The sequence below is a fragment of the Zootoca vivipara genome, chromosome 4, assembly GCF_965207765.1.
Source record: "Zootoca vivipara chromosome 4, rZooViv2.hap1.1, whole genome shotgun sequence".
Lineage (NCBI taxonomy): Eukaryota > Metazoa > Chordata > Lepidosauria > Squamata > Lacertidae > Zootoca > Zootoca vivipara.
Genome location: NC_142587.1, coordinates 90,961,467 through 90,973,733, shown reverse-complemented (window position 1 = coordinate 90,973,733; position 12,267 = coordinate 90,961,467). Strand labels below are relative to the sequence as shown.

Genomic DNA, 12,267 nt, shown 5'->3' with positions numbered 1-12,267 from the left:
CTTCTAATGGGTCTACTCTGAGCACAACTTAATTTGAATACTATCCATAGGGAGAAATTTTACACTCTGAAACCCTTGGGAATCGGGAAAAAAGGAGGAAACTAGATGGACGTTTTGATTGTAGGTTCCAAGGTAATGTTTCTGTGAATGTTTGCACAGCATACCTTCCCAGTGTTTTGTTTTATAAGTGAGATTTATCTGTGAAGTTCCTGACAGGGCTGTTTTTCTTTCATTTGCTCTGCCTCCCTCTCTCTAAATGTCACGTTCTTAATATCTTCTCTAGGGCTTCATTAGGATGTTTAGCGTTGGTTACTTGATCCAGTGTTGCCTTCGGATCCCGTCAGCATTCCGGCATCTGTTTACAAAACCTTCCCGGCTGCTCTCGCTCCTCTACAACAAAGAAAATTTCCAGCTTGGGGCTTTTCTGGGGTCATTTGTCAGTATATACAAAGTAAGTTTCTAAAGTGCTGAAAAGTTAAAAAGTTGGAATTTAATTATCCTAAAGTTGCTCTTTTACAGCAGCAGAAATATTTAACGAGCATCTGTATCATTCTAGGGACTGAGCCACATAACCTACCACACACTCATGCGGACCATCTTTTTTTCTTTAAAAAATAAATTGCATTAAGGGCCCTAATCAGCAAGTTGAAGTGTGTGTGTGTGTGTACGGGGAGTGTTTTTTACTAAATGGGGAGCATTTTTATTGAGTGTTAGTAGAATATTGGCTCATTTGGTTGCAAGTGGGGAGAATCCCCTTGATTTCTGCTTCCTTGACCATGGAGGAATTTTGTAACCACTGTCGGGTTGCATTGTTTCTGTAACTTAAAAGGGAGAAAACAAACAAAAAGGAAACAAGCTTAGCTTGAAAAGAGGTGAGGGGGTCAATGTGATGAGCAGTTTTAGAACACATCAATGAACTGGGAGTCTGAAAGGCATGACACATACCTTGTTTGCAAGACAGAGAGAAGTCTTCATTTATTAGTGCATCACAGCACCATTCACCTACTGCTTGGAGAGGTGTGGTTTCTGCCTTCATGATTGATATTCTACTCATTTGATTATGGCAGATTGTATCGTTATACTGTTGAGCAACCCACTAGATTCTCTGAGAGCAACCACACCGCTTGAGGATATATATAAATGGAGCTGTACCCAAGCAAAGTCCAGGTTTACCTGTATGCTCACTCTTTCTAGGGACAATGCACGTTGGAACTTTTCCTCTGGAAGACCTATTGCTCTAGGCTCCCTTGTATACCTTCCAGGACCCTAAAAGTGCTGGTGGCAGAATTCTGCATTGTACTCTTCAAGACTGTAGATTGCAAGGCAGGGGGATTTCTTACTTTTTAATGCTCTCCCATGTAATTAGCTCCCTGCGTATATGAAGCTAGCACATCAGAGAGAGGAGTCTCTTTCCCTGAAGCACCAGTTTACTACATGCAGAGAGCTTTTTCCACTAGCATTAATATGACAACCCCCCCCCCCCCAAGCAGTACACTCCAGAATTCTTACCACCCCATTCCAAATAATGTGGAGAATGTCTGGAAGCAATTCCTTCATATTGGCCAGTTTTCAAGCAGCCAAGTAGTATATTGACTCAGGTGAGGAGCAGTTTGGGTAAAATGTATAGAAAGGAAGGAAATGATATTTTGAAAAACAAAGAGGCTGTGTATATATGAACAATTTCGGATTTGGCTGAGGCTTTGTCCTTGTTTCAGAATGACCTTCTAGTCTATCTCCAAATACCATGTTGAGATTGCTTTATAAATCATCATGCTGAGCAGCTACTAAGTGTTCATCAAGAGCCAGAGCCGTAATCAGAGGCTTTAAGTTGACTTGATTAAATTTTTAAGATATAATTGAGAGCTTTGTTACTAGATTATAGCTCTAACAAGGTTGATGTGATTATCCTCAAACCACAGGGTACAAGCTGCTTCCTGCGCTGGGTACGGAACCTGGATGATGAACTGCATGCACTTATTGCAGGTATACCTCCATGTTTCTCCATGGCAGTGGCCCACTTGCCAAGTATTTGCCTACCCGCTAGAGAGGTGCTGGTTTGGAACCTGAGCCCTCTGCTTCCTTGTTTCATACGGTTTTGTCGATTTTGGGATGGGAGCAGTGAGGCAGCCTCTGTTGGAGATCAGCTTAGTTCCCAAAATGTTGTAAGAATTGGCCATGGACAGTGTCAGGGACAGAATGTTTGCAATACGTCCAGCTTCCGTCAGCAAAGAAAAAACCCCTTAGCTTTCATTTGGCTTAAGCAAGGCCAGAAGGAAGTTATGGTAGGGCTTGCAGAGGGCTGGAAAGCAGGTATTCCAGGATATAGGAGAAGGTGAAAGCATGATGTTGGAGAAAGTAGGGACTTGGGAGAGAGTGCCAATGTCACAAGTATTGGCAGGTCAGGGGGGGGGGGTCTGGCCATGGGAATGCCTTTATATAAAGACTGCATTGACTTTATGTATAAAAAAACCAATCAATACCATAAGTGCCCTTGGAATGAGGGAACACGGATGGCGCTGAGGTCTAAACCACAAAGCCTAGGGCTTGCTTATCGGAAGGTCGGCGGTTTGAATCCCCGCGACGGAGTGAGTTCCCATTGCTTGGTGCGCTTACGAATTTCTTCGACATCTAATCGGCCTCGTTGCCCCGCGCTCGCCACCGCCGCCGGATCAGGCCTTCGCTGGCCTCGTTGCCCCGCACTCGCCGCCACTGCCAGATCAGGCCTTTGCCGGCCTCGTTGCCCCGCGCTTGCTGCCACCGCCAGATCGGGCCCTCACCAGCCTCGTTGCCCCGCGCTCGCCGCCACTGCTAGATCGTGCCCTCATGGCCGCTGCCGCGAGGACGGCCTTCTGCAGCGAGCGGGGCCGCGGAGGAGCAAGAGGCAGAGGCCTCGCCCGCCCGGCCGCTTCCTGTAGCACACGCACGCTCGCCTGCCTGCCTGCCTGCCTGCCAATGGCTTCTCTTTCTCCTTCGCCTGATCCGAGCGTTCGCGGAGCTCAGAGCAGGCGAAGGAGAAAGAGAAGCCATCGGCAGGCAGGCAGGCAGGCAGGCGAGCGCGCTACAGGTACGGGCTGGGCGGGCGGCTGAGGCCTCTGCCTCTCGCTCCTCCATGGCCCCACTCACTGCAGAAGGCCGGCCTTACGGCAGCGGCCGTGAAGGCAGAAACTAGCGATGGCGGCGAGCATGGGGCAACGAGGCCGGCAAAGGCCCGAACCGGCGGTGGCAGTGAGCACGGGGAGGCGAGGCCGGCGACGGCCTGATCTGGCAGTGGCGGTGAGCGCGGGGCAACGGGGCCAGCGAGGGCCCGATCCGGCGGCGAGCCCAAGGCAGCGAGGGAGGTAAGGCAATGAATTCCTATGGGAAACACGGATAAAATACGTAAGTAGGGGTTCCACTGTATTTGTAAATGGCTTTATATACCATTTATATACACCTGCAGATAAAAAGTAAACCCACACAATACCCTGCTCAGACCTTCCTTTTCACAGGACAGTTTATGTCTGCTGGCCCTGTGCAGGGAAACACTGTGTACAGAACAAGAGGAGGAAAGAGTTATTGCCCCCATGCCCTGCCTTTGGGCTTCCAAAGTCATCTTCCTGGCCACTGTGAATTTTGATTGTGGACTATGTTGGTCTCTGGTCTGATCCTGCTGGACTCCTAAGCTCTGTTGTCCATTATTTGGATCATTGTTGCTACAGAATTTCATGTAGTACACGGTAAAAAAGGTGACCGATTTGTTCCTTGTTCATTCAGGATCCTTGGCAGGAATGTCAATGATGTTCTACAAAAGTACTACTATCTCTATGTACCTGGCTTCCAAACTAGTAGAGGTAAGCTTGATGTGTCTCTCTCTCTCTCTCTCTGTGTGTGTGTGTGTGTGTGTGTGTGTAAAACAATAAGGAGGAAGAAAATTCTGAGCACATCTACTCCTCTGTACCAGTTTGGAGCCAGTGGGTCTGTTACACCCACATCTGACCTGCATATTTTCACTTTAGGAAGACGGAGCTCTGTGTGAATAGGCAACAGAACAGGGATACCCCACTCAGCAGAATAATAATAATAATAATAATAATAATAATAATAATAATAATGGAAAAGGCACAGACCAGCAGGTGTAGGCTGCTTCTTTGAGAACCGCACCCTGAGTGTTTGTGTGCTTGCTTTGTTGCTGAACTGGTATATCTCGCATGGAAAGCTAAAAGGTTGCTTCCACATGTTAATTTTTCCCTTGAGGAAATAACACCAGGAATCAGCTTGGAAGGATAGCATTTCATGCACCTGTTGGCTTTTCCCTTTTGTATCTTTTCACTTCACTAAATGATGAGGTCTACTGGTTCCAGACTTGCTGTGTAATACTGCACCACGCAGCGGCTGCTTATTCTCTCTCGAGTTTACTCCAGGGCACTAGGACGCTGGTGAAAGCAGAATCTCTGCATGAATTGCTACGTCATGGCGGCCAAAAGCTAGCCGACCAAAGAGGGACGTGTTGCTTAGGAGGAGAAACGGTGGGGCTGGAAATAAGCTTCCATTGTTTTCTTTAAAAGCAAAACCAAAAATGCTTCGAAAGAGCATGCCATTTCAAGTGGCTTTTAGAGGGCTGATTAGTTACTGCTCTAAGGAAGGAAGGAAGGAAGGAAGGAAGGAAGGAAGGAAGGAAGGAAGGAAGGAAGGAAGGAAGGAAGGAAGGAAGGAAGGAAGGAAGGAAGGAACACCAACACTATATAGGAGGGAGTTATATTGCTTGGACCTAAAATATCGACTAATGCAATATGATGTTAGGCAGCTGTTTACACTAGCAATACCGCATTTTTCTGTCTATAAGACACCCCCATGTATAAGACGACCCCCAATTTCAAACTTAAAAAATTGGGGGGAAACATAGTCTTATACACAGAAAAATACGGCAACTAGCAAAACTGCAAACATGAAAGTACTGCCCAATATAATTCCTAGAGCTTATTCCCACTCCTGCTGCAACTGATCGTGTCGTCTTAGTACTGTTCCCCTCTTCCTCACTCAGTTCCATGCTAAAAAGAGATGCATTGTAAGCTATGCAAAATCATTTAGGTAGTCTACAATACATGTTTCCTTGTCACAGAATTTGGACATTTCCCCCAGCATTCTGGAGACGCTGTAAAAGCTGTGGCCAGATTGGGATTTGAGTTTGGCGCCACATGGCGGTCAATAGGCAGCATCACAAGTTTGCAAAAAAATGAAATAAAGAATTCAAACAGGAAGCTCCCCTCTTGGGATCCAGTGTGGTGTAGTGGTTAGGAGCGGTAGACTCGAAATCTGGTGACCTGGGTTCGCGTCCCCACTCCTCCACATGCAGCTGCTGGGTGACCTTGGGCTAGTCACACTTTTCTGAAGTCTCTCAGCCTCACTCACCTCACAGAGTGTCTGTTGTGGGGGAGGAAGGGAAAAGGAGATTGTTAACCACTTCCAGACTCCTTAGGGTAGTGATAAAGCGGGATATCAAATCCAAACTCTTCTTCTTCTTCTTAGCTCCTTCCTTCTTCAGTTTCCCACTTTGCCTCGCAGAAATTGGCCATTTCTTCCTTCAGCACCTGGCATTCTTAGAGCAGGAAAGTGGAAGCAGTGGCCACTCTCTTCTTGGCTCTGTTGCATCTCTTGCCTTTGTAAGAATACTTTGCTCTGTGCTTCTTTCATTTAACAGGCCATGTATTTCAAAGGCATCGAAGCTGGAAAGGTACCTTATTTTCCCCATGCTGACAGTATCATCTACGCTGTGTCCACAGCCATCTGCTTCCAGGCAGTAAGTGTTTGATCTTTAGTTGGAAGCTGCTTGATGTGAGTAAAAATATTTAGTTGAGTAAAAATATTTAGAAGCAAGGAGGCAGTTTGACCCCATGTACAAAGGTCGGTACAAAGATTACCATAATCAAAGATTACCATAATCATAATTACCACTTCGTACAAAGATTACCATAATCAAGGACAAAAGTGGTAAGGACCTAACAGAAGCAGAAGACATCAAGAAGAGGTGGCAAGAATACACAGAGGAATTATACCAGAAAGATATGGAGGTCTCGTACACCTCAGGTAGTGTGGCTGCTGACCTTGAGCCAGACATCTTGGAGAGTGAAGTCAAATGGGCCTTAGAAAGCATTGCTAACAACAAGGCCAGTGGAAGTGATAATATCCCAGCTGAACTATTTAAAATTTTAAAAGATGATGCTGTTAAGGTGCTACACCCAATATGCCAGCAAGTTTGGAAAACTCAGCAATGGCCAGAGGATTGGAGAAGATCAGTCTACATCCCAATTCCAAAGAAGGGCAGTGCCAAAGAATGCTCCAACTACCGCACAATTGCGCTCATTTCACACGCTAGCAAGGTCATGCTTAAAATTCTACAAGGCAGGCTTAGGCAGTATGTGGACCGAGAACTCCCAGAAGTGCAAGCTGGATTTCGAAGGGGCAGAGGAACCAGAGACCAAATAGCAAACATGCACTGGATTATGGAGAAAGCTAGAGAGTTCCAGAAAAACGTCTACTTCTGCTTCATTGACTATGAAAAAGCCTTTGACTATGTCGACCACAGCAAACTATGGCAAGTTCTTAAAGAAATGGGAGTGCCTGATCACCTCAACTGTCTCCTGAGAAATCTCTATGTGGGACAAGAAGCTACAGTTAGAACTGGATATGGAACAACTGATTGGTTCAAAATTGGGAAAGGAGTACGACAAGGTTGTATATTGTCTCCCTGCTTATTTAACTTATATGCAGAATTCATCATGCGAAAGGCTGGACTAGATGAATCCCAAGCCGGAATTAAGATTGCTGGAAGAAATATCAACAACCTCAGATATGCAGATGACACAACCTTGATGGCAGAAAGCGAGGAGGAATTAAAGAACCTTTTAATGAGTGTGAAATAGGAGAGCGCAAAATATGGTCTGAAGCTCAACATCAAAAAAAACAAGATCATGGCCACTGGTCCCATCACCTCCTGGCAAATAGAAGGGGAAGAAATGGAGGCAGTGAGAGATTTTACTTTCTTGGGCTCCTTGATCACTGCAGATGGTGACAGCAGTCACGAAATTAAAAGACGCCTGCTTCTTGGGAGAAAAGCAATGACAAACCTAGACAGCATCTTAAAAAGCAGAGACATCACCTTGCCGACAAAGGTCCGTATAGTTAAAGCTATGGTTTTCCCAGTAGTGATGTATGGAAGTGAGAGCTGGACCATAAAGAAGGCTGATCGCCGAAGAATTGATGCTTTTGAATTATGGTGCTGGAGGAGACTCTTGAGAGTCCCATGGACTGCAAGAAGATCAAACCTATCCATTCTGAAGGAAATCAGCCCTGAGTGCTCCCTGGAAGGACAGATCGTGAAGCTGAGGCTCCAATACTTTGGCCACCTCATGAGAAGAGAAGAATCCTTGGAAAAGACCCTGATGTTGGGAAAGATTGAGGGCACTAGGAGAAGGGGACGACAGAGGACAAGATGGTTGGACAGTGTTCTCGAAGCTACGAACATGAGTTTGACCAAACTGCGGGAGGCAGTGGAAGACAGGAGTGCCTGGCGTGCTATGGTCCATGGGGTCACGAAGAGTCGGACACGACTAAACGACTAAACAACAACAACACAAAGGTCGGTAGCCTCCTTCCTGTGTTTCCCAATAGCAAGATTGCCAGAGCTTTTTATGCTGTTAGACGCAAAGACTTGCTGAGGCTTTCATGGGGAAAAATGTGTGTTCCTGGAACATGTAGCAGCTGTCTGCTGACTTGAGCAGCCAATGAACTTGAACCCATCCCTTCCTTTGTGTGACATTAAAGCTGTGGCAGGTGGGACTGTTATGATTATTTTATTACGCTGACTGTTGTTATGATTTTTATTATGTCTTTTTATTATGGATGCTCTGTAAAATGTGTTCTTAGAGTTGTACACTACCCTGGGATCTTTTGATAAAGGGTGGTACATGAATTGAAATAAGAAGAGTAAGAATAAGAATATGGTTAAATTCAGATTTTGTTGTTGTAGGCCGTGATGGAAGTTCAAAACTTGAGACCTTCATATTGGAAATTTCTATTACGGCTAACAAGGGGAAGGTAAGTAACCAGCAGCAATTTTAATAGAGCAGTTGCAGATTGCAATTCTGTGAGACGTTTGGTACTCTTTCTTGGGAGAAAGATCAATACAGTGGAACCTCGGTTTATGAATTTTCGGTTTACGAACGCTGCGGACCCATCTGGAACGGATTAATTCACTTTCCATTACTTTCAATGGGAAAGTTCGCTTCAGTTTATGAACGCTTCAGTTTAAGTACTCCGCGGACCGTCTGGAACGGATTAATTCACTTTCCATTACTTTCAATGGGAAAGTTCGCTTCAGTTTATGAACGCTTCAGTTTATGAACAGACTTCCGGAACCAATTGTGTTCATAAACCGAGGTACCACTGTACAGTCTGCTAAATGAGGCCATCAGAAAGAACAACCACCCCCAAGTATCTTGCTGGCTGTATATTCAAAATATAGGATGGTTGCCGTCAGGAAAGCACCATTCCCTTTGAATTTCCTTGGTTTCTGCTTGTATCTCAAGGTTTCATTTCCATGTCAATTACCAACAGTGTTTCTCAATTCAGGATTAAGAATGGATATTTGCATTTGCACACCATCACAAGTCCTGTGATATGTAGAGTATAAACATGCCTACATGTCTGTGGTTGTGTCTTTATCCTAACTTAAAAGGGTCGTCTGCATTGGCACTTCTGGAAGATAATTTCGATTCTGACTTGTTTTTAAAAACAGTCAACTACTTACAGCAGCAGCAGCAGCAGCAGCAGCAACAACAGCAGGAGCAACAACAACAACAATTTATTTCTACCCCGCCCATCTGGCTGGGTTTCCCCAGCCACTCTGGCCGGCTTCCAACAGAAGGTTAAAAATATATTAAAATACACCATAATGCTAAAGCAACCAATTGAAAATCATGTCATACCTGACACCTGTAAGGGTTATAGCATCAAGAGGCTTCACTCTTTGATTTGCAGTGATTAGGGTAGAATGCAGTTTGTGTGCAATGCTCCCAAGTTTTAGATTAAAAGGAAGGGACAGGGTGGGTAGCTTATCTGAACGCAGACATAGGTTAATAATTGAGATAGCTGTAGATAAAAATAAAAAGAGAAGAAAAGCAAACAGGGAAGGAGAAACCTCAAGCTACCCAGGAACTCCGTAATTGTTAATGCATTGGACTTAACACTTGGTAAGGTGTCACATTGCCACACTTCCTTCAACTAGAAGGAGGAGCTACAGACTGGAGAAGAGGAGAAAGAAAGGGATTTGTTTGACGCAGGACACATTAGTGTGCAGCACATTGCAAGCTATTACTGACAGAGTAGTGAGCCACACGAAAAGGGGTTGCTGTGAATATATGCTCAGTCTGCAAAAGATATTGCTATGTTAGTCCTCAGAAGAGAATATCCAAAATTTCTCTGGCCACCAAATCCTAGTCCATTAAAGGAGTTCATTTGAACCATTTAAGACTTTGGTTGAGTCTTGTAAACACTCAAAAGCTTTTATAAAGCAAATAAAAGTTACTTTCTGACTCGTGTATCTAGTATGAGGGAGTTTTTAGCTAGGTCTATCATATATATATATATATATATATAGTCATGTTCCTTTTGATAAATCCATAATTTCAGACTCCATTTTCAATAAAACAATGGCAGGCACAATTCTGTGAGTTTTCATGACTTATTTCATAAGTGAATGCTTTGCAGGAACCAAGTTTCATTCAGAATCAGAGTTGCCTTACGCTCCCAAGTGATGCAATGTGCTAAACCCCCGCCTTGTATTTTCTAGGTTTGCCGTCATGAACAGGAAAGTTTTGGATGTATTTGGTACTGAAGCATCTATGCATTTCAAGGACTTTGTACCTGCGCTTGACCCAAGATATTCAGTGGCTCCACCAGAGAGGCCTGTTGAGCGATCTTGGTAGTGAGACGTTGGCCTGGGACGAAGTCTGGCTGGTGTTTGTGCTGAGAAGTCAAATTAACTTTAACAGTCAAATAGACCGAAGAGGGCTTGTGTTCCACTTCAGTATTGTTTCAGTGAGTTGCGTTATCTTACCAATCAAAGCGTTGCTGAAGCACCGTAGCGAGATGCGGCTTTTAATTCTGCCGCTCCTTTAGTAGAAAGTGTCTCTGGATCACTGTGGCTGGTTGACGCAACCTGGTAGATTTCTTGACAGAATTATATATCAATGGATTAATATATCAAAAAAGATCGGGGTGGGTGGGTTAAAGTACGTGAATGTACTTAAAATAAAAATAACACCATTTTGAAAACAATTCATTTTAATTCATTCCGGTAGATAACTTAATAACGATATTTTTACATTTAGAAAATAATGAAAGGGACATTGGCGATAGCAATGTCAGAATTCTATAGATTTTATTTTAAAAGTCAGATTTTAGTGGGGAATGTTTTCTCTGTTCCAGATAGTTGGTTAAAAAACAACAACATTGTTACTGGAAAATGTTTAAAGGTACCAATGTCTAGTACCATATTTATGACTGTACTGTTTATATCCAGCTTTGGCTTTGAAAAAGCCCCCCCCACAGCAGCATCTCTTCCCTTAAGTCGAATTGCATACCTCGAAAGCTGCCGAGAGATTTAAAAAAAAAATAGTGGGCATTTAGGCCTGAGTAATGTAGTTCTTCAGATACGTGTATGAATAACTAGAAAGGACAAGACCATCACAGAATGGAATGTAGTCGTGTTCTTCAGGTTTTGAGCTGAGCCTCACAAGATACTAGATGGTTTGAAGAGCAAAAAGTTGAAAACCTATATACAAAAGACTTAAGAAGATGATTGTGCCCTAGAATATGGAATTGACTTGATTTTTTGTAAGCCTCCGTACTATGTCAGTAACCCAGTGGCCTTCCAAAGGAGTCAGAACCCCAAAGTTTGAAAGTTGGAGCAAAACAGATTGATTTTGTTGAGAACATTGATGCTGTTTGCTTCTGCAGATTTTGTTCTTTTTTTAAAAAAAAAGTGTAGCCAATATAAAAGAGCCATATTACAAGTATGTTAAATTTAGGGCAAGCTGGTCATTGCTCGAAATCCACTGCCCCTCTTTCCCTGTCTGATCCCTATGGAACCTTGATGTCCAGATTCCATTTCTACGATCAATTCAGTGCAGCTGGGTGTGGGCTGCAGTGAAGGAGCTCCCAAACCTTTGGATGGAAAAGACATTGTATTTTGATTCGTCCAATTTGTCAGAAGCTGGAATGTCTGTGCTTCGAAAAACAACAGAAAGTTTAGAGATACTGTTCAGATTCTTCTTCAATTGCTGCAGAGTTGTCGCTTTTCCAGCAGTGTGTGTATTTGTGCACATGAAAATTACCTAACAGAATAATTTCCAATTCTATATAACAGTGAAATTATATTCCCAAAGAACAGCAGTAGCATAATATCTATTTAAAACATCCCAGGGAGCAAGCAATATTTTGAGTTTGTGAGAACTTTCCTTCAAGCTGGTTATAAAGCGCAACACTGGAAGAAAAATATGATGTAAAAGCCTGTAGTTTTAAGTACTCTTGATTCTGGCTTTTTGTTTTTTTAAAAAGCCAGCAAGTTCTTTTTTTCCTATTTCTTCTTAAAATTTAACAGCGTTCCCAATGAATTTTTCTGGTGAACTCAAAAAGCACACTCACTGTGTCATGAACTATTTAATTTTAGTTAAAACTAATAAAGGTATTATGCTACCATTGCTGTTTGATTTTTTTTAAAAAAATGGACCAATATATTTGCCTCCGTTTATTTTCTGCTCTAACACATAAACTTGCACGTTGGCCTTTTAAGTGAGTATTGGTCATACTTGTTACATGTTGTTGGGTTTTCCTCATGCACTAAATTTTATATCAGGGTTGCCAAACGAATCCATAGCTTCTCTTTGAGGTAGGGGAAAAGTATGATTAACTAACACAGCACCCGATGAGTGAACCACTACGGCTGCCGAATGATTGTCAGAAGTGTCTTTGAAGAACGAAAACGTCAACAGCTGGCTACACAAAACTTTTTTTGCATACCTACAAGAGATGATTAACAGATCCCCTGACTGGGATACCAGTGGCAAAAGTTTATTTGGTAAAGATTCTAGAAAGAGTACAGGCATTGAACTCAGGGACATTATGCCACCCACATGAACCCCAAAAGAAGAGAAACCCCTTGGAAGTGAAAGTTGTCTCCACAGCCAACAGTAGCCCCATTGCCTGACTATTCCATGTAATTCCATGAAT

The 12,267-nt window shown here is 43.4% G+C and overlaps 1 protein-coding gene across 2 annotated transcripts in view; it reads left to right on the top strand.

Annotated features, from left to right (window-relative positions):
• TMEM135 (transmembrane protein 135) overlaps positions 1-11,736 on the top strand; it is a 159,646-nt gene extending 147,910 nt beyond the window's left edge. The window contains exons 10-15 of one of the 2 annotated variants that reach the window (XM_035116527.3): positions 284-451; positions 1,920-1,983; positions 3,754-3,830; positions 5,678-5,776; positions 8,006-8,073; positions 9,827-11,736. In XM_035116527.3, the coding sequence (XP_034972418.1) occupies positions 284-451; positions 1,920-1,983; positions 3,754-3,830; positions 5,678-5,776; positions 8,006-8,073; positions 9,827-9,962 (612 nt within the window). In that variant the 3' untranslated portion in view covers positions 9,963-11,736. Of the gene's footprint in view, positions 1-283; positions 452-1,919; positions 1,984-3,753; positions 3,831-5,677; positions 5,881-7,615; positions 7,731-8,005; positions 8,074-9,826 lie in introns of those variants that run through there. The other variant, XR_015949735.1, reaches the window with a different exon arrangement.
• The last annotated feature ends 531 nt before the right edge of the window (positions 11,737-12,267 follow it).